Source organism: Vanellus vanellus, assembly GCF_965231255.1.
Source record: "Vanellus vanellus genome assembly, chromosome: 6".
NCBI classification, from domain to species: domain Eukaryota; kingdom Metazoa; phylum Chordata; class Aves; order Charadriiformes; family Charadriidae; genus Vanellus; species Vanellus vanellus.
In genome coordinates this window covers 11,499,581-11,524,016 of record NC_138911.1, presented here as the reverse complement: position 1 = coordinate 11,524,016, position 24,436 = coordinate 11,499,581, and the positions used below count along the sequence as shown (strand labels likewise).

General features: G+C 39.2%; 1 protein-coding gene across 2 annotated transcripts in view; it reads right to left on the bottom strand.

Moving 5' to 3' along the window:
* GALNT18 (polypeptide N-acetylgalactosaminyltransferase 18) overlaps window positions 1-24,436 on the bottom strand; it is a gene marked incomplete at its 5' end in the record, with an annotated part of 240,618 nt that overhangs the window by 46,348 nt on the left and 169,834 nt on the right. Inside the window, 2 exons of one of the 2 annotated variants that reach the window (XM_082484792.1) lie at window positions 2,829-2,966; window positions 8,336-8,521. In XM_082484792.1, the coding sequence (XP_082340918.1) occupies window positions 2,829-2,966; window positions 8,336-8,521 (324 nt within the window). The remainder of the gene's footprint in view (window positions 1-2,828; window positions 2,967-8,335; window positions 8,522-24,436) is intronic. The other variant, XM_082484791.1, reaches the window with a different exon arrangement.

Genomic DNA, 24,436 nt, shown 5'->3' with positions numbered 1-24,436 from the left:
CACAACTCTACAATTTACTTAGAATATCTGTAGAGAAATGACCCCTACAGAAAATTGAAAAATATAAGAGCCACTGGCCAGTTAACTAATAATGCTGTTTCAAAATCTGAGGCCCAGGCTCTTAGGAACCATCTCTTTCCAAAATCTAGTGGCTTTGTGGCAACCAACAATTAACTTGGGTAATGCAGTTTTAGACTACCAAGACTTAATCTTAATTACAACCCAAAATATAACAAGGTCACCAATCCCCAGGCTGAAAACCAGAAATAATTAGTCAATACTGCCATTTGCTCCCTTTCAAACTTAGAGCCTTACAGCATACAGAGATAAACTACACTACTGAAATTTTGAATTTGCAAAATTATCTCAAATGTCAAGCTGAAATCAGGGAGCCAGTCCCTACACTAAATCACCTTTTGGCCCACCAATATCGCTTTCTCCTCACTCTAAGGGTACTGCAGAATTCAGAAAGAAATTTGGTTCAAACCTTTACTCTGCCACCCACCCTAACCCTAGCTATATGCCACAGCATAAACTAGACACAAATGATAAAACTATTTTCCTAACTCTCACAGAACAGGAGGAAATTTACGATTCAGGAAATAAATATAGGCGGTGACACTGTAGATGGCTATATCCTAACCTGCACCACTATTCAGATAAGTTTTGTAATTACTCAGTATTTTTTTTAAATTAATGATAATGCTACAGTAGCAATATCTCTATTTTCTACAAAAAAAATGAAGACAAATGGAAGCACTTAAAAGAATCGCCAAGCAGCTGATTTGCTTTGAAATATCACAACTTTCTCCATTATAAGACATGCAAGTGAACAGGAAAGCAAACATGATGGAAGATTAGAGATACAAACAATTATTTTACTAAAAAGATTGGCGCACTTTATCTTTTCATTTCAAACAACTGTATTTATAAAACAGTAAGCTGTGTATTTCATCAAACACTCCCCTTTTTACCTGTACAGATAGGTTGCCATAGCTGTCCACTACTTCTTTTGTGATAGTACAAATAATGATTAAGGCCTACTCCTCACATCTTAGCTCATGAGGCTACTCTCATACTGCAGACAAAAGACTGCATCACGTGCATTATTACACAGTACCTAAATATACGTGTTCTGCTGACCAGGTGAGTTCAGTATGCCTGTAAAAGTCTTCTGATTCTTTTTGGTTTGTATATTGCCAGCAAGGAACCTTCAAAGGCTGATGAAAAACTCTCAGCAGAATATAAAACCACAGGTCACCTGCTCACTGATTTTCGTTCTGACTTACCTGATGCAGAGTTAATCCTGTCTTCCTTTTTTATCTAATATCACATCTACCTGCAATCAAAGATTTTTTAGCCAGAGGTACCTACAAGCAGAACCATTCACCCATTAGCAGAGTTGGAGCTGTTCAGCCTGGAGAAGAAAAGGCTCTGGGGAGATGTTATTGCGGCCTTCCAGTACCTAAAGGGGGCCTACAGGAGAACTGGGGAAGGACTTTTTACTCGGGCATGTAGCGATAGGACGAGAGGGAATGGCTTTAAACTAGAAGAGGGCAGGTTCAGATTGAATGTTAGGGAAAAATTGTGGCCTTGGGCAACCTGGTCTAGTGGGAGGTGTCCCTGCCTATGGCAGGCGGGTTGGAACTTGATCTTCAAGGTCCCTTCCAACCTAAACCATTCTATGATTCTATGAGTAGCTGCTATGCCACCTTCTCCTCCGGAAACTCTGCTCCTGATTAGATCATGACATCACTGAGGGCAATTCCACACAGTCTATGGGAGAGACTCCCTTGCATACTGGTGTGATTTTGGTAATGTTTGGCATTGAACTATTTTGGAAAGTAACAACGACTAAACCTTTGTTGGAAGTGTTTTTCTTCTCTTTTTTTATTGTATGCAAAGAAAGCATGATAATTTCAATTGATGATCACAGGGGTCATGGAACGCTGTGGGGCATACAAGCACTTCATTTGCCAAAACAGAGCAGCTGCTCTATGGCACCTTCAAGGGTCTTCTCAGAGCCATACTGGCAAGCCACACAACTCGGATTTCTTTTTGAGGAGGAACATCTCAACCCAAATCTTTCACTTGTATGATCTGCTCTTACTAGTTACATTTCCTAATTGGGACTTGCATGCAAAAAGGCAAATTTAATTCACAGGAATAATTTTTTGTGAATATGACACTGGATAGAGAATGTGCAAAGGACGTCCTAGTTCTACTAGCTTATTATGGGTCCATATTAACTTGCTATGCTCGTCTTCCATGTCATGCACACCTGCCCTCTCTTCAGATTGCCGGTTTTCTAGGGGCGGAATTGTCTCTGCTTTAATTAGCACAGTACAACTCAAGTGTGATTTCAACATACACAAGGGCAAGGGTACTAGTGTCACGCAGGTAATGATGATGATGATCTCAAAATACAGGCATTTGAGGTTCTAAATTAAGATCTGGCTACAGTATCAAGAAGCTTGCAGTTGAAATACTGAGCCTATTTTGTTAATTTACCTGCTGCCACACACCTTCCAACTGACAGTTTCAGTGTGTCTAAAAAATTATGCCTTGAGTATCTGAGTGTAATGCAAGCCATGAAACAAACAAACAAAAAAAAAAAAATCAGGGAGGAAGATAACATTCAGAACACCTCAGCAAATACTACAGCAGAGCGGCTGTCTAACAAACCAGTCTAACAAATTATTTAACTAGTGACTTCAAGTTTATCTGATTCTTCTACTTAGAGTCAGGCATTGTCTTCATGAATTACTTCCACTAGACACCGTTCTCCCCCACCTTTTTAGAACAGAAAATGTAAATAAGATCCTTACCACCCCATAGGCGACAGTATCTGAGTACATTCTCATTTCTGGATACACACTGACAAGATACCACCTAAAGGTCTTGCACTGGAGCTTTTTCCTCAAGGCCTTCCTCTCAGAAATATCACCAATATCAATTCCGGAGTCCTACACATAAAACAAAGGACAGAAAAAGCAGAAAAGCCATCAGTGATACACTTCTGTGTAAACTAATCATCCAGAGTCTCCCTCATTGCAAAGATGATTATGCCCTATGATAAATACCAGCTTTTGGTTGCGGAATGCGTCTGTTGCCCACACAGACTCCATAAGTGCCCCAGTTAAATATGATACAGGTCACCATGGCGGGGTCTCTCCCAAAGTCTGCTTTGGTCAATGGAACCACTCCTATTGACTGCAGTGGGGTTTAGATCTAGCTTCCAATGAGTATCACTGTTGTTCTCTAATTTCCTGGCACTTTCCAAATCCAAAAGTAATTGGCAGTAAGTAGAAAGTTGCCCTAGAAACAACCTTATTGCTGGCGTCCCACTGTGGCCTAATCATTAGTATATGACACTTTCTGGCCATTTCTGAAGTCTGGGTTTACTGCTTCACTGCAAAGAGCAGAAGCTCTGCTCACCTTTCTGAAATATGGCTTATTAAATTTCTCTCATAATGTAAAATGGGAAGTTGCTATTTTTGTTAAAAGCAATTGTACAATATTCTCTCCCCTAATTTTTATTCTCCTTTACATTTCTGGCTAACCTAATTTCTACTTATCATAAAAGCAGATCATAAAGCGTGAGTTTCATAAAGTCCCTGTATATAAAAATCAATAATTTATCACATTAAAATCACGCAGTGGAAATTTTTAGAGAGGGATCTAAGTGCAAATCCATGGCTGCTATTTGACAGGAAGTAAAATGAGACATTTTGCTCCACACTGTGCTCTACCACTTCTGCCTCAGAACAAAATGCAGGATAAATAAATTTCCACAGGGAAATCCTATAATCTATCTACTTAAACAACAGCCTTTACTGGGCCATAAACACCCCAAACATTTTTTCAGCCAACAGATATGATTTAAAAATAACATGGGAAGCACTGAATTTTCTTAGTTAACATCAAAAAGGTAACTTTATAAGTATCTAGGTTTCTGAGCTGCTGAAGCAATGACTGCTTCTTACATCCCAAAGCAATGAATTAATGTGAATCTGGAACAAGTATATTTTATCATGGAAGCATTTTCTAACTGAAGTAAAATTGACTTCCACATTAGCAAAGTATACTAGAAATTAGGAAACTGAGGTCTGGCATAAACAGGCATAACTCAAATTAATCCTTAAAAATGATGACTCCCCTCCCCTCAAGCCCTACATAATCCATAAAACTTTATATGGAACTACTCCTTAAGCGATTATTTTTTCCTGACTTTTCTAGCAAGTGACTAGATAGAGGGACATGCTGTAGGGTGCTGTAAGACAACCAAATGATCCCATGGACAAATCCCACTCATGCACCACTCTAGCTGCACTTGCACTGGCCAGTTTATCTGCCACTTGTGTGAAGGAAAAGGAGGATGCCGGCACACAGACATTCCAGACAGCTTCCAGCACTAACAAGGCTTCCTGGGATCAGGTACTAAATTGATCCAGTGTATCTATCCCAACTCTCTTCCATGCAACCCTGCAGGCACGAATGCTTGTTTCCTCACAGTTTATTGTATAAGGTAAGAAAGAGCCTCTAGGGCCCCAGTGATCGCATCCTCCCATGCAGCTGGAGAAGGAAAACAGCTCACAAGTAGCACTCTGACTTTATCACCAGCAACAACTCAGTGTATTCCCCAAAGCTGAGACTATGATGCAAGAAAAAAAAGAAAAAAACAAACCCCAAAACATAAGGGAGGACACATGAGCACAGCTCTTGCTTCTGGCACTTGAAAACCTTTCCTTTGGGTTTTAACTGCTTTTTCTGAAACTATTTCTCTAAGTAGTTTGGATGCAAAAATCACCATGGTATCCGAGATCCCCATTTGAAGCCCTCAGTACTTCAGAGCCATCCACAGAGATCCCAAGAGGGCAGTCACAGCACACTGCCAAATGAGCCTAACTCCTTTTTATTATTATTAACTCTCAAAGACTAAAACCTTTGGAAACATCTGACTATGGGGCTTCTCAGAGATCTGGGAATTCTTCCATGGAAAAAACAGGTCCTGTGGTTAACGTTTTGGAGTAACATATTTCATAGAAAGTCCCAATGTTGTAAGTGAACACATTTCTATTACCTACACAGTCCATTTACCAGTGCGCTATTTCATCAGCTTCCAGATAGAGATTTACTCCTGTAGTTATCCACTTGTGTAACAGTATTTGGCCGTGCTATCTGGCTGTCCTCTCTGCATGTCTCTCCCAATGATGTCTCAAGACTTTTTTGCCTAAGCTGAAGCGAGGTTTGATTTGAAAATTGTCCCTCTTCAGAAATTTGCCTTTAATTTAATCTTGAGGTAAGCAAAGATGAAACAGAAATATTGCCATCCAGTCTGATATCTAAGTTTGACCTAATCCATCCCCAGCCTTTCTCATCCACCATCTCTTTGCCCCCTGCCTACTGGAAGTCTGTATTACAAGTGTCCCACAAGCTTCAAGTTATTTTTTAGGTTGCTCCTTTACACTTCAATACTCTCTCTTTCTACTATGTTTCTATACCAGCCAGACTGCATTGCTCCTGACCTTTTGATGTATAAAAGAGGACTCCCACTAACGATGTAGGTTTTCTTTATACTGACTGATTCAATTACAGTGCTTGGGAGTGTAATTTTGTACTGTATTTTCCTCTTTCCCTTAAAAGGCCTAAAGCTTTCCTTAAACATGTACTTGTTTCCTATTGCTCTAGAATCAGTTCAGTACTCCCAAAGTTTAGCATGGGAAAGGAAAAACAAGTCCCAGGGCTTCGGAGCTCTTTGCCTGATTCTTGACACCAGGCGTCGCACAATGAACACAAAGATGCTTAGAACAGCTTCAAATTACAAAACTGATTTTGGATACTTAAGATACTTGTCAGAACAAAACAGAGCCCCAGAACTCTTCTAAGTCCTTCCCTATTTTCCATATGGCAAAAGATGGAAGCTGGGTGAACAACACTAGAATGTGTCCAGCTGTAAGTCACAGACCCCATCTGACAGAAAAACCTTCTGATGGTCACAAAGATGCCATACTGTCTCTGAACACCCTGTAGCAATTACTAGCTAACAAGCAGATTCAGGCTTTATACATGTTACAACTGTGAAAACTAAGCTGTTTCCCAGTATATTTTAAATAAGCATGGGGGCATGTGTGTGTTTATTTGGTTTTCTACAGCAGTGAGAAATACAAATGAAGGTTCTTTCTGCTACAGGTTCCGTACATACACAGAGTAACAGATTTCTCCTTACAACAGAGGCATGTCATTACATTGCAGAAGAGACTACCACTATTAAAAGCTGATTTAGTGCTTGCAATTTCCAGCTTTTAAGTCTGCACTATGGTTTGACAGCGGTAGCCTTTGTGAAGATGAAGAGAGAATATCATATGCATTGAAATTTATTCAAGCAGTTCAGTGCAATGATTAGTACATTTGTGGTGGGAAAATGACTGGAGATTCAAGTAGTAAGAAAACTTGTTATTACTCTTCAAAACTGTGAACAGAATCAATTTTGGCAGAATATGATCTACTGGGCAAACACCTTGATGCATTTTGTGACCTGAAGGAATCAGTTCAATCCATGCACTGCATTTATTTTTCCTTTGTTTAATAAAATATATTTGTTTCCTTTGTTTAATAAATGAGTTTTTAAATTTATTATAACAGGCTTATTTTTTCTGATCTGTCAGCACAGTCAAGACTTGTAGTAATAACAGCCACTTATCTTTGTATTGTCTATTAATTTTGTTTCCAAATTGCATTCAAATCTCAACTTTGCACAAGATTAAGCACCACCACCATCATATCTGGATGAATGTTATGTAAATATGTGTATAATACTGTATATCCTGGTTAGCAAAATGAATTTATAAGTTCTGTGTTAGTGCTATGCTTGCAAGTCAAAAGACTGAAACTTGATCAATCAATGAAGATCAACCGATCTTCAGGGAAACGATTAACAATAAAAACAAGAAACTGAAGTTGAAATCTATCAGGTTAATCACAAATACAATTCATTTTAAATTGTTTTGATGTAAAATAATTAACCCTGTCTTCCAGAAATGCCTTTAGTCTTGTGTGCACTGCCATGTGATTACTCAAAACAGGGACACTTAAAAGGTAGCTTGCATTCTGGGAACGTGGGACTACCTTCCAGAAAGGTCCTTTCCCTATACCAGACCATAAAGGTTTTTTTTTCTCAGTGCTTTCACGGTAGTTATGTGGCAACATGAAAATAGGACAATGACTTCCCCACTTCGCCAAAATTGCTTAGTTTTAACCAAGAGAAGGAAACTCTTGAAGGAAACTCTTGAAAACAGCTGAATCAACAACAGCATTCATATATCTAGCTGGGGTTTGGTTTTTAACCATTTTGCCTTATTAAACTAAAGGAGAAATACAGCATTTTATTTCTTGAACCAGAAATTGCACCAAAACCAGTTTCTCTGAACAGTTGCAAAATCACTCAGTGATTTTACAGAGATTTTAGTAAAGAAAAAATAAATTACCCAAGTTCATTTATTAAGTCTAGAATATTTGCTTTTGCTGTCATGATGAGAACTGCACACTGTAAGTCAAACCTCAAATTCAACTACAGCCATGGTTTCCAGTCCCTAAGTGGAAACAGCCTATTCTACGTGGACCCTGAATATTTTTCAGAATAAGTACGGTCACCTTTCTCAGAGCCCTATAACTGTTAACAGTTCATAGATTAAATAGCATTGACTACAGAAGAACAACTAAAATCAGATATCAAACTGAACTCTCAGGTTAGCCATCTGACGTTATCTTTCAATACAATGGACGAACCATTGCTCATCTGTGGAAGTCTGGACAAGCAGGCCAAAAGGGAGCTGCAGCTAGATTCTGCAATATGTCATGACATCCACCAGCCACCCTTACTCTGGTGTGAAATTACTCGAGTGATACACCCACACTTGAATCGATAGATTGTCATTTGGCAGAACTCCCCTCACAAATCTAGCAGAATTATAGCTCTCTGTGATGGTAAATAAGAGACTGAAATTCAAAATAAGATGTGTAATGTAGCTTTGATGCTTCTTTTTCCCACATTTCTGCAGCTACTAATTAACATCTCCACAAAGAGTCATCAGCGAGGATGAAGACAAGAAATTAATTTTTAAGGAACCTGAAGGCAAAGAAATTACTCTAGAATAAGACAAAACTACATACGTACTTTTATATATAAGCATATCTTATGCCTATATGCAAGACATAAATACATACATACATGTATACAAATAAAATCCTAGAAGAAAAATCAAAATTCAGAGTAGGAACCAAACCCAAAAGGATCTAAAGCCAAAGCCCGCAAACACACCTCTTTGTGACTCACCTCCTGGGGTATGTTCCACGCCATATAGACATGGCTCTTAAATTCATCCATCCAGACTTCAGCCACCCTTAGTGCATTTCTCCGGACATGAGCAGTTAGATCTTCTGTGTATGGTTTATGTGCTCTTTCAATGTGGGCAATCCTGGAGCAAGGCAGAACCTCAACACTTCCTCCACATTGCCATACCTAGGAGGAAAAAAGACATTCTGTTAGTGAGAGCTCCCTACACCACTGCTGTCCTTTAATAAATGCACTGAAATTATTTTATTTCTAAGCTTGTCATTGTTACAAAGGAGAGTAACTACTCAAGACTTATTTGACTATACTGAGGGTTTCTTTAGACAGTTATGAGAGGAAAGAGTTATTACCTTGTCTTACCATGAATTATTATTACTACTTAATCTTACTAGAGAATTATTACATTACCAGTAGCCTCTCATCACAATCTTCCTGGATCAATTTAGCTATTCTCAAGATTATTAATAAAAATATTTATAGGGCAGCCAAAACAATAGCATCTGGGTTCAAGTTTTAATGCCTTGCAGGCGTTTTTCTAAGACTGTCCACAGTCCATCTCAATGCATACATGCACTATTCAGAGTCTTGAACTGGCCAGCCTTACATAAAAGGGAAACTAAGCCAATCAACTTTTTAAGATCATCAAAGTTTCAGGTTCTAGGAAGATTAGGAATATGAATCCAATTTACACTTTGCTTTAAACACAGCTCAGAAAGGATCAGTTTTATTTCTTTTGAGAAAGAGTGACAAAGACTGCCTAGCAAAAATGCTCTATGAACAATTTCAGCATACACTATTCTTATGAATTATAATACATTTAGGATGCAGGTTACTGTACCTGCTCAAATGTGTTCCAGTTTTGCCCACTACCGCAGGTGGGAATGTCCATAATGTTAATTGTAAGTACTGCATTCATTTCTGATTTTCTCTCTTTCTGCTTTCAATGAAAGAGAAAACCACTTTGGCAGCCTTAACAGTCAATGAAGTACTTGAATTATTCTACATAGAAGCTCTTTTTCTGTGTATCCTGTATTACGTAAACTTCCTAACAAGATCAAGGCAGCCCATTCATAATGGTTGAGTCGACGCTGCTCAGGTGAAAACCCAGATGTACTCAAAATGTTTGATCCTGCTGAACAAGTACCTCAGTGTCCCAGAAGCAGGTGTACTCACTGAGAAGTGACAGAGTTTGCCTTATGATACTGCTAGCAGAGATTCCTGAGGCTTGGTAACCCATACCAAGAGAGAAAAAAATGAGAGCGAAGGTGCACCTTCTTCATACAGCTCATCCAGGAGAGAGTATATTCTGGTCTCCCTCCTAGTGGCCAGGCATGCGGGTTGGCAGAACATCATGTTCTGGAGCTGACCTCAGACACCTCAGGTCTGTCCATCCTATAGGCATATGCTCTACTAAGGAGGCACTTTGTTCAGTCATTCATTTTATATATTTAGACATCTGGCTTGAATACAGTATTTAGGCACTTGGCAGCTCCTGAGACCAGAAAATGTGGCATGGATTCAGAATGTTTACAAAGCCTTTTCTGAACTGGTGCCTAATTGCATTCAGCATATGCTGGGAGAAGAGGTAGAGCCTTGGTTTTCAGAGCTCTCTGGAAGATGAGCTATCCCATGAACCTACTGTACAGTTGAGAAGGGAGCTGAAAAGACTTCAGCATATCTCCGTGTCCAGAACGTGGAAAACGGTAAGAGTAGATAAACAGAACCATTACCAACATCAGGGCAAAACTGAGATGATCATAAATGTTTAGAAATAAATGGGCAATTGATCTGGCACAAGACTAAATAATCTGGAAACAACATTTGTGTTTTGTCATTCTGAACATCATATAAAGCAGGAAATCCAGTTTAACGATCTAATAAAAATAATAGTTTGTCAAACATTTAATCCTAAATGGTTCGGCTATATTTCCTAATAAAGATTAAACATGAAGTATCATCAGGCTTTGTTCACACAATGCCTGCTTTCACTCCAAGACAATTCTCATTACAGCATCGACATCCAGCTATAAATTGTTTCAGTTGCACACTGTACATTGTTTAAATTAGTATCACAAAAGACACAGAAGATATAGAGATGGTCATAACTTAGCCTAGGACACGACAATTTACATACCGCATGCACTGGCTACTCTGCCTAGCCCTTGCTCATTTTAACTAGGGATGGCCCTGATCCAAGTGCAACATGTGAACACCAAATCTTTTGTGGGATTTCAGAGTTAGGTCTGAATGCGATCTTGACAACAAGCTGAGCCAAAAATTCGTGTCTACAATAAGCTGAATTTCCAAGTAAATTTCTGGGATCGGAAAATCTGAAGAGCGGACTCATCTATAATTTTAGTACTGATTCAGTAATCAGTAAAATCTAATTTGACTTTATAATGAAGTCATGTGTTTTCAGAAAACATCCTGAGACGACAAAGTCTTTAATATAGTTTGTAAATAACAATTACCCACTACCTGAATAAACATCAATTAATCAAAGCTGGTGGCCACTCCTTTCTCTCAGACACTGTCAGTCTTTGTTCTATTTCCAAAGACTAATTAATTACTCGGCAAGAACCATGGATTCACTTAAAAACTTAATGCTAAGAGGGAGTTGTCAATACAGATGCTGACAGAACAGGCCGGTTGTATTAAACAGCTTCCAAACAAAATCCTATTATTTCTAAGGAAATATCTCCTGCAATCCCTGAAAAAGTGATTAGCATGCACCAAAACCAGACTGGAGATACATGCTATTAGTTTCCATATATCAAGACAAATAAAAGTCCTTTCATTAATGATTTTTTAAAGAGGAAGACATGAGAAACACGTGATCTGAAGATGCGGGAATCATAAGTTACAGCATACGCAGAGCTTGTAGTTACAGCACTAAACAAGCAGCACTACCCTGAGACGTAGGTGACAAAGCCTTGTAGAGCACTCGCAGAGTGAAAGCAGATGCAATACTTTATAAGGGCACAAAGCCCAATCCTGACTTGCTCAGTTGGTCACATCTAGGACAAGCCATAGTACCTTTCTCTCCCGCAAGCATTCTTTGCCAGTGGGATTACAGTACAGTGAGAAAGCTCTTTTCTCCAAACATGTGCTTGCACTTAGGGAGACAGGCCAGTTGCAACGGAGGAAAATGTAGGTAGGCATTAAAGTGGGATTTTCAATTGGCATGAAACTCTCCTGGAATCTCAAGGGATTCTGGATTCCCAGCTCCCCAAAACATGTGCAAAATCTCCAGCCAAGGAATGAAGGGCTTTGCTAGTCATACTCTAAATATTAAACACTATGCTGAACAGGATATGTGAATACTAAACAATGTAACATGATTAATTGACTGCTACAGAAAGCGTTAGGTGTTTTCATTCTTCCCTGATTATATTTGAAATAAAGGAATTTCTTGCAGCTAGGTCAAAACCACCCATCCACTTTTTCTTCCTTTCCTTCTTAGACCAACTGTCCACTTGAATCTGACCATTCCTAGCTCCCCCCATCTCCTTTACTTGTGTAAACAAACCCATGGTACTCCAACCATTGTGTTGGAGCCATTCTGGATGGTTGGATGGTTTTTCAAGATATCTTGAAAAGGTGTAAATCTCACATCAGAAGTGCACAGGAGAGACTCACTAATTACTCGGAACCAACATCTTTTAGTCAAAGACAATTTTAGTTTGTTTTTTTTTAAATTAATATTTTAATACTTAGAAACATATTTTCTTAAAGACTCAACTCAGAGGGAAGTTCAGAGCCTTTTAGAGTGGTTAGTTCTTCATCTAATAAAATTCCTGTAGACAAGAGATTGTCTTTATAGTTAAGAAATAGGAACAGCAATTGAGGGGTCTATTGCTCGTGCCTTTGCATGTTTCCTCTGTGAATTTCACAGGTCTTTTTTTGCTGTCACTAGGAATCTTTATTTAGGCTTCATCCATAGTGGATAGCACCTTTCTAGTTCTCCAGCACTGTTATTTTATGTGATGGCTATAAATAAATACAAAGGTTTAAAATCAGTGAAGCTTTACCAAATTATCACTCATTAATTTAGTAGGAACTCTAAAGATAAAAGAGCTTCAAATACTTTATTTAACCACATGGAACGGTTTGAAATAAAACATTATATCTCTAAGCATACTGTCGCTGCAATCAGTAATACTTAATGAAAAACCCACTCATACAAATTGCAAGGAAGAAACTCGATGAATTACCTAAAATATGGTTAAAAGGAAATACAGCACCTTTTCCTGCTGCCCATGAAGATGTTTTACCTATGGTACCAAGAGGTAGAAATTACTAGTAATAGTCTCAATTTCTTGCCAAATCCCTAAACATACATATAGACTTACCAAAAAACCCCATATGCTTCCACCATTGTGACACAATAAATAGCAACTCATGTTTCATTCTGCAAAAGCACCAATTGCAACGCTGTACCAATGGGTCTCAGGCTTTGCCTTAAGGCAAAGACCTTAGAAAGTTTTCAAGCATGAGGGACTGCATATCTTTGGGAGCACGCAGCATGATTGCTGGAGCCCCAGCAATGCAGAAAGTTTGCTTTCCTTTGGAGGAATTTCTTGAGGTTCTGGTCCTACTGGTTCACTTTGCACAAACAGTCTTTTAGAAAAAGAACACACTGACTGGAATTTCTCTTCCAAAGAGCTCTCATAATCCACTTCAGTGTGTTTCCAATACCCCCTTCCAAGAATACCTTAGAAAGGGCTCTTTATTCTTGAATTTCCTAAGGAGGTTCATATATTTGGTATAGGCCCAAGAAGGGCTTAGAGGGCTTCCTCCTCTTGAAAGGGTTCCTTCATCGCTAGAAAAGGTAGTAAAATTCCATTAAAAGATTCAAGGTGTAAAGGGACGGTAGCAGTGCCAAGGTGACTTCTACCACTTACAAAGCTGAAAGACGAAAATCAGCAATGCCTATGACCTAAAGTAAGCAAAGCAAGCGGGAGATGATAGGAACATTAAATGAATACCGTAAATCTACTTGGGGGAAAAAGAAAAAGAGGCGGGGGGAAATCTCCCTTTTAAATCCTAAGTTGTCATGACTTATGTGGAGAATTTGTCCAAGCTCTAAGCATTTCTTACTGCTAATTTACTGAAGGTACATTAACATGTAAGCTATAATTATGGCCCTACATGAGTGTGAATTTATGTTCACCAAGGTTAAAGTAGCCCCAGAGAGCAAATAGAAAACCTGTTCTTCCCATTGGAAGAGCCAGGAAAGCAGAAACACATAAACCTGCAGAGAGAACACAGGCGGTAGCACGACAGATCAGCTGCAACTTGCACTCTGCTAAAGGAGTAAAGGACCAACGTATGGGCAGTGCAGTGGGATGGCACAGCTGAGGCAGCTACAGAAGCAGTAACACAGCAAATGGCTCCCTTAAGCATTTCGCAAAGGCATTAACCCCTAATACCGCTGTGCTATCATCCCTCACCCATTCCCACCAAACCGACGGCAGTAGTGACAGCATTTGCACAGCCTTCAGTGTGCAGCAGAGACGGGTGACTCACACTTTCTTAGAAATGTCTAAATCAATTTGGTCACAATTTTTTTTTAGAGCAAATTCCATTTATATCTAGAAAATATGTTTCACTAGACAAAGGGTGTCCATTTCTATTTAGTTTGTTTTATATCCACATCCTTTAGTAAATCCTTTTCAATTGCATTTAAACATATTTGAATTTGCATATTTAATCAAAACAATTACCACTCTGAAGCTGATCCCTCTCTCGAATATTTAATTTATACTTCATTATAAAATGATATAACACTTCTTCATTAAAAGTGTTTCTTTTTATCTCTTTAATCACTGAGCGTTCTTTTCATGTTGTGGAAATTTAATCTAATAAAAAAATAAACCCTACATGATGCTGAGCAGTTTATTAGCATGTACTGCATTCATTAAATTTACACAGATCATGCAGTTTCTCCAAGAACTGATGTGACCTTGTTTGAAACCATCATTTCATTTGGACTGCAAACAAAACTTTGTAATAATTAAGTGATTTCTAAAAAGGCTGGAGTAATTTCTAGCTTCTATGAAGTCTGCAAATGACAACATTTGAAGAATTCATTAGAGATGCCCTGAAGATAAAAAAAATAGTCAGCGTGAATTAATTACTATGGAAACAAGTAGTCACCAATATCTTTAAAATATATTTTGGGGAACAATTTAAGCAATATTTTTGAATCTTGTTAACCTGTGTCATTACTATTAATCATTTACTGATAACCAGTAATGAGCTTGTTGCTTTACAGGCAAGTATGAATAAACTAGTTTTATTCAATACCACGATCTAAGTCTGTGATCATTTTGGGTCTGCATTTTTGTTTTGCTGTCTTGACAAGTGACTGCAGAATGGATAGGGACAATTATAAGATACAAAGATCACTGAAATCAATGTTCATGTTTCCAGTAGCAATCAGTGGGGTTTGGATCACACCCTGAAACTTTTTGGATTGTCATGTACATTTGGTTATCTGTCTCTGTAAACCTAGAAACTATACTCACTGGATGAAACATGTTAATCTCCATTTAGGTCATATCTCCACTGAAGTCAGACAATATTCACTAAATAATTGCAGTAGCGACAATAAATACTGATGGGTTTATCCAGCTTTCTCCAAATTCAGCAAGAAACCACGCACAGCTTTGCTTATTCCACTGGTCTCAAACAGCTTCGTCTCCTTGGAGAAGTCTGCCCAAACAGTAGAATTAAACATAGAATCCTGGCCTGAGTCACATAAACTCCCTGCTTCTAGATGCTGAATGGGCTGGAAAAGAGAATCATGTCATTGGCATGTAGCCCCGCAGAGTGGGAAACTAGGGTGTAACTTAATTTCAAGAGGTGACTGCCTATAGTCCCAGCTCAGAACAGTATGCATAGAGAAATGAGAGACTGAAGAGAGTTATTTTTTTAAATTACTTCGTATGTTTTTGAAGACTATTCTACTTATCATGATACAAGCCCATCATACTTTCAGGTAAACTGTCTATTTGTGTGCAAGAACAGTTTTTTTCCATAATGAAGCTGATGATCTTAACGTGAAACTGTAAGCAACCTACAAAACCACAACCCACTAAAAGACTTTTTAAAATAAAATAAAAGGCTTTAGCATAACTAGAGCTGCTCTCAGATTTTAAAATGTAAATTATCCCTTAAATTTTACTTTTGAAGTCATCGTTAATTGCCTTATAGGCCTCATTGTACATTAATTGTGCCTTTATAGAACACTCTCATTGAAAAAGTAATACATGAAAAGATTCTTCCCATATTAAATCATCAGTAGTTTCCTTCCTCGTTTAGCTGATTGCTTCATTATGTACTTTTTAAATTGTTTTGTTCTGCAGGGATTAATTTTGCACATATCTTCATGAGCCCTGAAACTTTTACAATGTATTGTTAAACTACGTATGTTGTGTTGCTGGTTTACAATTGCAGGAACTACTCTATGCCTTGTGTTACTAGGAGATAACATGCTTCAAGGGTCACTGAAGGCATTCGGCTTCATTCAGTTCTCTTTCAAATGTGTCTATCATTGCTAGGCACAGCAAATAACTGACACATAAATCACTGCATTGCCAAGTTTAAGTCATGAATAGGAAGTAAAAGAAATCACTTTTCATCTTAAAAGGCAAAAAGCAGCAAACTGAATAACCAGATCGCCACTGGTTTACTATTCATGGAGTAATTTAGTGCACTTCCCATCTTTTATGCTTTTACCTTTCTCTCCCTTACCACAGTTGTACTTAGCTTGATCAGTCTTGTTAATCTTGCACTAATCCTAAAGACTTGATCAGTGCCAGAACACCAAGCTTAGAATAGAACAGAATAGAATAGAATAGAATAGTAAATTTTCAGTTGGAAGGGACTTAGAATGATCATCTAGTCCAACTGTTTGACCAATTTAGGGCCGACCAAAAGTTAAAGCATGGTATTAAGGGCCTTGTCCAAATGCCTCTTCAACACTGACAGACTTGGGGCATCAACCACCTGTCTAGGAAGCATGGCACGGTTTTGAACCTTTCCCATGTGTCCTATCACTGGACACAGAGAGAAGAGCTCAGCACCTCCCTCTCCACTTCCCCTCCTCAGGAAGCTGTAGCGAGCAATGAGGTCACCCCTCAGCCTTCTTTTCTCCAAGCTAAAGAAACCCAGAGTCCTTAGCCGCTCCTCATAGGACATTCATTCTAGGCATTTCACCAGCTTTGTTGCCCTTCTCTGGACACATTCCAGGACCTTCACATCCTTCTTAAGTTGTGGGGCCCAGAACTGCACACAGTACTCAAGGTGAGGCTGCACCAATGCTGAATAGAGTGGGATAATCCCCTCTTTTGACCGGCTGGTTATCCTGTGTTTGACGCACCCCAGGATGCGGTTTGCCCTCTCGGCTGCCAGGGCACACTGCTGACTCATACCGAGTCTGATGTTGACCAGCACCCCCAGATCCCTTACTGCAGGGATGCTCTCCAGCCACTCCTCTTGCGATTCTACTTATGCCTGGCATTACTCCATCCTAGGTGCAGAATTCAGCATTTGGACTTGTTAAATTTCATCCCATTAATCATTGCCCAATGTTCCAATCTATCTAGAACCCTCTGCAAGGCATCTTGTCCCTCAAGAGAGCCAATAGCACCTCCCAGTTTGGTATCATCAGCCAACTTGCTAATGGTGCATTCAACTCCTGCATCCAGATCATTGATAAATATATTGAACAGAACTGGCCCTAGAATTGAACCCTGAGGAATACCACTGGTGACCGGTCCCCAGCCAGATGTAGTCCCATTCACTACAACCCTTTGACCTCTGCCCTTCAGCCAGTTCTTCACCCACTTCACCATAAGCCTGCTCATCCTACAGTGGGACAACTTGTCCACAAGAACGCTGAGAGGGACAGCATTACTAAAAACCAGAAAAACTACATCCACCACCCTCCCTTTATCTTCCAGGCAGGTGACCTTAAACGGAACTTTCCCTTTGTGAACCCATGTTGACTGTGCCTGATGATTGCATTATTCTTTAAATGCCTTTCAATAGCACCCAGTATAATATTCTCCATAATTTTTCCATGAATTGAGGTTAGACTAACAGTTTGTAGTTCCCTGGGTCTTTCCTCATGACCTTCTTGTAAATTGGAATAATATTGGCTAGCTTCCAGTCAGCAGGAACCTCCCCAGACTCCCAAGACCTCTGGTAGATGATCAAGAGGGGTCCTGCCATAACATCCACTAGATCCTTAGTACTCTGGGATGAATCCCATCAGGGCCCATGGAGTTGTGAACATTCAGCCGATACAGCTGGTCCCTTACAATTTCAGTTTCCACAAATGGAAAGTCACTGTTCCCACACTCGTGGTCCTCTAACTCAAGGGACCGGGAAGCCCAAGGTCTATTGGTATTATTAAAGACTGAAGCAAAAAAGGCACTGAATGTCTCTGCTTTTTCTTCATCCCTATTAGTCAGATGACCATCTTCAACAAGTATCTTTCCAATGTTTTCTTTAGGCCTCTTCTTGCTATTGACATACTTAAAAAAAACCCATCCTTGTTACCTGACACAACACTGGCCAGTTTCAACTCTGAGCTTTGGCCTTTTGTGTCTTCTCCCTGCATATACAGACCACAGCTCTGTAATCTTCTTGTGAAGCCTGACCTTGCTTCCAGAGATCATCAATTTTTTTTTTTTGTCTTGAGCTCCACGAGGAGTTCCCTGTTCAGCTAAGCTGGTCTTCTGACCCGCTTGCTTGACTTATGACACAAGGTGCTGTGACACATGTAAAGGTATCTGGCCTTTGCAGCTTTGACCCAAACATACTGGATCCATCCTGGTGAATCCATCTGCTCAGTTCTGTTACACCACAACCATCCCTTGCTCTCCCATGCTGGTCTTCCTCTAATCTTAGATTACTAAATCAGTCTTACAGTACTAAAAACTCTCCATGAAATTAACTTCTAGGGAGATGTCACCTCAGTATCATGTTAAAACAAATATGGAATCTTCACAGACTAGGCAATGAAGAACTGTAATATCAGAAGCTACAATGGCACTGCCACCATGTCGTCACTTAAACTGCAGAAAGATATTAAACATAAGGCTATCTTATAATAATGCACTAATTAATTTTCATCTCACCCGAGTCCACTAATTTGTAAGTGCATATTGACTTAAACTGTTTTACTTCTTTCCGTACCACTATAAACAATTTTCTCTCATAAAACATCAAGATGTCTATATTAGTGCCCAGTTGGCAATGCGCAACCACACAGGCACAACCAGTGACATCTGTGAGAAATCTCTAAATGCCTCATCCTCCTTACTTGTAGGGAATAATGATGCCACATGTTAGCTGATGCTGTATCAATCATTTGCTTTCCTGTGGGAGCAGCTAATAAAATGTTCTCTCCCCAGAAAGAGCAAAAACACAAAAATGATTCACTGGTAATGTTGTCTGTATGTATAATTTCACATGCTGTAGCTGCAGGTTACCTGCTGAGGCGTTCATGGGCAAAACGGGGGGAAAAAACCCAATTATTCCACTGCAGGTTTCACATAAAACCAGAACAAGCCACAGAAAGCCAGTTTCTGTTGATGTCATGACTGACAGCCATTTGGAGGCATCAAAATTTACTTATTACTTTCTCAATAGAGGCTGTTTTGGTTTGTTTATTGTTTTTTGTTTGTTTGTTTTTGGGTTGTTTTGTTTTTTTTTTTTTTTTTTTTTTGAATTACAACCCTGTAAATAGAGAACATTAGTCTGTGTCATCTTGGAATTCAGGTTGTTAACACAGTGAGGTACTTTCCAAAACAAAATTAACCTTAGCAATAATTCTGGCCACACTGAGAAGACATTACTGGTTACACAGGGTGCTAGGCAAGTACTTATGCCATACTTACACTGCCAAGGAATTATTTTTATCTTGGTGAAGTGTGGGCTATGAAAAGCATTGGCTACCTCTTGTAAGAAGTAACATTTGGTCAATCTCTATAAATTTTTCTTGCAGAGTTCAGAACAGAAACGATCTCTTCTGAATTCACAAAATGAATAAAAATACAGTAGACATCTATTTAAAGCTTTAATGTAAAGTTGAAGAGAAATCACTATCTCAAAAAGCAGTATTTAAATGTTTCTAAAAGTAGCAACCAAGAATATGCTTATTCTTGTACGTCTCAGCCCTTCCCTTCGCACATCATCAACCTAATACTGTTGAACAGCACCTGTGATCATACACTAAGGATTTTTTCTGTACAGCAAATCATTCCCTAGTGGGAAGGGCTATGGCCTACTTATTAAAATCAAGTTAAAAACATGGCTTTAAGACCACAGCAAGTGATGGTAGATGTAAGTGCAAGAACGGGGGACAACTAGATTCATTTTCCCAAAGGGAATTTAGGGAAGACGTACTTTGCTCAGTGGAGTGCCATGAAAGGGGACCCAGCAGCAAGGACAAAAAAAGGTGCCATGCACACATGACACATCCCACCGCTCACTCTCCACACAAACAGTTCCACAATACAGCAGCTCGGTGAAAAATCTCCTCCCTTTTTTTGCTCCCTCACAGCCTTTTCTACCTCTTGGCACACCGGCCTCTCAATTTTCCTAACACAACAGTTTGTCAGGCAGCACAGTACATCACAAACTGACTAACATTAAAATTAACCCTGCAGTTGAAAAAAAAGTTACAAAAGGTTTACTTCTGAACTGGAGGTGTTCCGAGACACTGGGTATGAGGCAGCCATTCAGACAACAATGCTGGCCGAGCCAAAGCACTGGTGTGCCGCAAGTCCGAACAAGAGGATAGCAAGGAGAAGGAGAAAACCAGTGTAGCCTCTGTGTTGTGAAACTACACCCTAGCTTGTATGCTGTGCAAAGGCTTTCCTTAATAAAAACACACACCCGTTTACATGTAATATATTCATAATTTCATGTAATTCATGGCCTGTATTAGATGACAGGTAAAATTGCTGGAAACTTCTAGGGAAAGAAGAAAAATTCCAAAATGTTTTCAGATAAATATGGAGATTTGGGGGCAAATGTAAACATCTGCACTTGCTTGTGATTATACATATATAATATAATCACAGGGATATCCCTGTGAACACAAATTCAACTACAAGCACAAAGTCTTTGTGACATACATAATTACTCTAAGTCAAAGCCTGGGCTTACATTCCCTTGACTCTGATGATGACTTAGTCTGTGACCTGAGGCAAATCACCGAATATTTGTTCAGGCATCCCTAAAAGTGGTACAAACAACTTTGTGGTAACAGATATTTGGAAGCTTTATCAAAGACATAGGCTGCTTTAAAAGACAAAATGATTGTTACAGGCTTCCTCTTGGTAGAAAATCTTCTGCTGACTTAGTAGGAATTGGAATAGGCCTTTAAGGAGCCTACTGAAAATTAGACTTGAACTACCTAATGCAGGACCTAATTGAATGCATCTAATTGACTGCAGTGAATTGGTAGGGGCTTCTGTAACTACAGGTAGTGCTTGTGCAAGCACAATCCAGAAGCAGAGCCCAAGTAATGGTGAGAAATACCAGCCTTACACCCACATTTTGTTTCCGCTATAAGGCAGATACCAACACAGTTCCTATTCGGTTTCTTGGATAAGCAATGCGATTCCAGTTTGCCCTCCAAATGCAATCTGGTCCCTTAAAAGCACACTTCAATTGGGAATGATTGAACATAAACCAAAAAGAAGCATTACTCATCCTAACATGAATTTAAGAATATGATTCCGGGGCACAGTAAATGAATCCTTCAAAAATCCCTGATAAAGTGACCAAGCTGCTCAAAAAGAATGCTGTCAAGTCTTGCATCCAACCAGCTTGCCTTTATTTTCTTCTGGGGCAAATAAATAGCTTTGCAAGAAAATACTTGCTTGAGGAGAAAACACAGCATTGCTTCTCAGATTCAAGATGCATTCATATTTTGAACTCATCTGTCAGCTTCTAGCTCAAGGCAACAGAACTCTATTAATATTTATTTAATAATATATGTTTAATATTTTACAAATGTTATTACAAAGCCACAGACAAGGGTAAAAATCTTAGAAGCTAAAATAATACACCAAATTAGAGATGAATAGAGCTAAGTAGAGAAACTAATTCATCAGAGTCAAGAGAATAATCTTCCAATCAAAGACCTTTTTTCTGTGACTTGTTACGGTTTACCAACAATGGATGCTTCAGATACAGTTTCCAATAGTTAGCGATTTTCTTGCACTCATGTAACACAAATAACTAGGTATTTGTGCAGATGATGCAGTGACAAAAATACCTCTTGGGAGAGGATACTGGGATAAGTCTCCATTTCGTCAGGGTCTAATTCCTGTCCCTGCACAGTGAATATCCCATCAGTTCAGCTGAAAACAAACCATTTCAAGATTTTAGAAGACACAGTAATGGTTTCTCCTTTATAATGAAAAGAAATCCTAAATAGGTAGACTTTGCTTCTCAGAAACATCTTAGCTGGGAGATGAAATCTTATCTCACATCACTGAAGATGCAGCTGCTAACAAAGCAAATGGAGGATAAGGCTTTGAGTCTGTGCATAGGCACAGAGACAGCGGTTTACCCAGTCCTGTCACCACATGATGCTGCAGCTGGTCTGCATAGGAGTTTGGCTCTCAGTAATATTACATCCTCTGGAAGAAAATTAGTAATATAAGGACACGGGACCATGCTCTACTTAGGGTGTTTAAGATAACCAGGTAGGTCAAATGATCCCAACCCTTGCTGCTCTTTCTGTAGTTGAAAGTAACCTCCCCTGTTCCTGTAGATGCTTGCTCTTACATGCTTATGCATAAAATTTCCCAGTGAAAGAATTGGCTTCCAGTGCCTAAATACTGCAAAGAACGGGAACAGGCTGTGTGAAATTTGCTTAGAAACTCAAGCCATAGAAAAAAAAAAAAAAGCGGGGGGGGAAATTTCATTAGATATTAACTCCATCATATCAGAGAACGTGATACACAGCATCCTACTTCTTGGCTAGGCTGGATACCAGGTCAGTTTGGGCACACGGTGTCTGCTTCTCCACCCCTACAGAATACTAGATAAAGCTAGATACTTCTTAAAAAAGAAAATGGCAATGAAAGATGAAACACAGTGAACAATCTGTAGTCATCGACTGGAGAGCGTTTAAAATGGAAACATTATTTACTGCACTGATACTGTAATTATAATGTAGTTTTTGTAGAACAATTACTGTCTTTATTAAGTGATTCATCGTAGGCCTCACAGTTGAAAGCAACACAAGTAATCTAGAGATGCCTATTTGGTGCTGCAAAGATGAAAATGCAGTTCAGCAGCAGAGACAGACTATCTGGCCTGAAATCACCCACTGAACACAGTTTTCTGTGCAGCCCTATCTAAAGGAAATGAAAGGCAGCCCCTGGGAGCTGCACCTCTAGGGACAAGAGCTTAGGAGGCACCTGAATGACACGGCTGCCCACCATAATATGAGAGCACATTTGAAGCAGCCACCAGGTGTGTGCCAGAAGCAGGTGGCTGAGGGACGGAGCTTGCTTTTCAAGCTTAACATCTGTAAAAATAATACCACGCTTCCTAGAAGCTCTAATATTGCACTGTACATTTATATTCATCCTGGTATTATCTGGGATATACCGAGAATTGTGAGAAGAGTTGGTAATAAACTGCTGAAAAATCTGTTCATTACAGCTTAGTAATTTGTTTTGATACAGCCTGGAACACAGATCCAAGTCAGGATAAAGTTAGATGAGGCAGCATACATTATGCTACCTTGCACACCACAATCTGTTACAGATGAAAGTATTTTATGTAGGTCAGGCACTGCTTCCCTGGAGACAGACAAAAAGCCATAAGGAAATCAGAGCAGTGTTGGGCCTTATTCCAGTGATCCAGTCTACTCCAAAGTTTCAATTAAGCAGAGATTTGTGTGTCTCTGGTCTTGTCTATCAAAGTACTCTTCCCAATCAACTTCTGCAAGGCTAAGTATAGCTGACTGGACAGCATATATCTGGAGTCTCCTTCTCTGGAGACATTCAAAACTCGCCTGGACGCCTTCCTGTGCAACCTCATCTAGGTGTTCCTGCTCCGACAGGGGGATTGGACTAGATGATCTTTTGAGGTCCCTTCCAATCCCTAGCATACTGTGATACTGTGATACTGTGATATATCTCATGATGCAAAACTAGGTAAAACTCCTTGCACTCACAAGGAGACAATAGTTTGTCAGTTGAAAAAAGACAAGAAAAATCAAAGTGACACTAATTTTCAGCTCATTGCAACACTGAGTTGCAAAATCAGGTTTGAGGAACAGAGGTGGCTCTCTGGCCCTCACAGCGAGGACAGTGGTGTTATTAAAAGCAGCAGTCTTGCATTCCTCTCTCCCTTTCCTTAAAACTGCTCTAATGTAGCTAAGAGGGGACCTGCCCTTCAGTCTTGCTGCAATAACACTTTATCTCTGACAGGTGGAAGAAAAAGAATTTCAGGAACTCAGAAGTAAAAATGAGTATTCTTTGTTATAACTCACAGTCTCAGCCATGGATTCTATAGTAAAAAAAAAATCATTTTTTTGCTATTGTGTAACAGTACACTTTTATTCTGTCAACTAAAAAGCACAGAATACAAGCTTCCACTAATATTTCATAGCAGAATACAGAGTTTAATTTTCTAACACACATCATACCATTTTTCATTACCACCTATCTATCTAAGAATTTCTCTTTTACCAAAAATCAGAAAGATTCTTAAACAGAACAGCACTGTGTTTTCAGAATGGTGTTTAGCTGTGAAGAGGTACAGAAGGAAGTACACAAACCACACACAATACTGCATATAGTAAACAGATGAAGAGTGCATGATGGAAGAAGAAAATACGTGCACTTCTGCACTTTATTGCTATTTTAATTCCCCTCCAGAGGGAAGGCAGCATAAATGCATAAATTCCAGTTTGCTGCATAGTGATTTTTCTAATTTAAATAAACCAAGTAATCTAGGAAGGCTTTTCCCCTTACACCTATGAGAAACTATCCTCCTTACACCTATGAGAAACTATCCTCCTTACTGAGTCTAAGG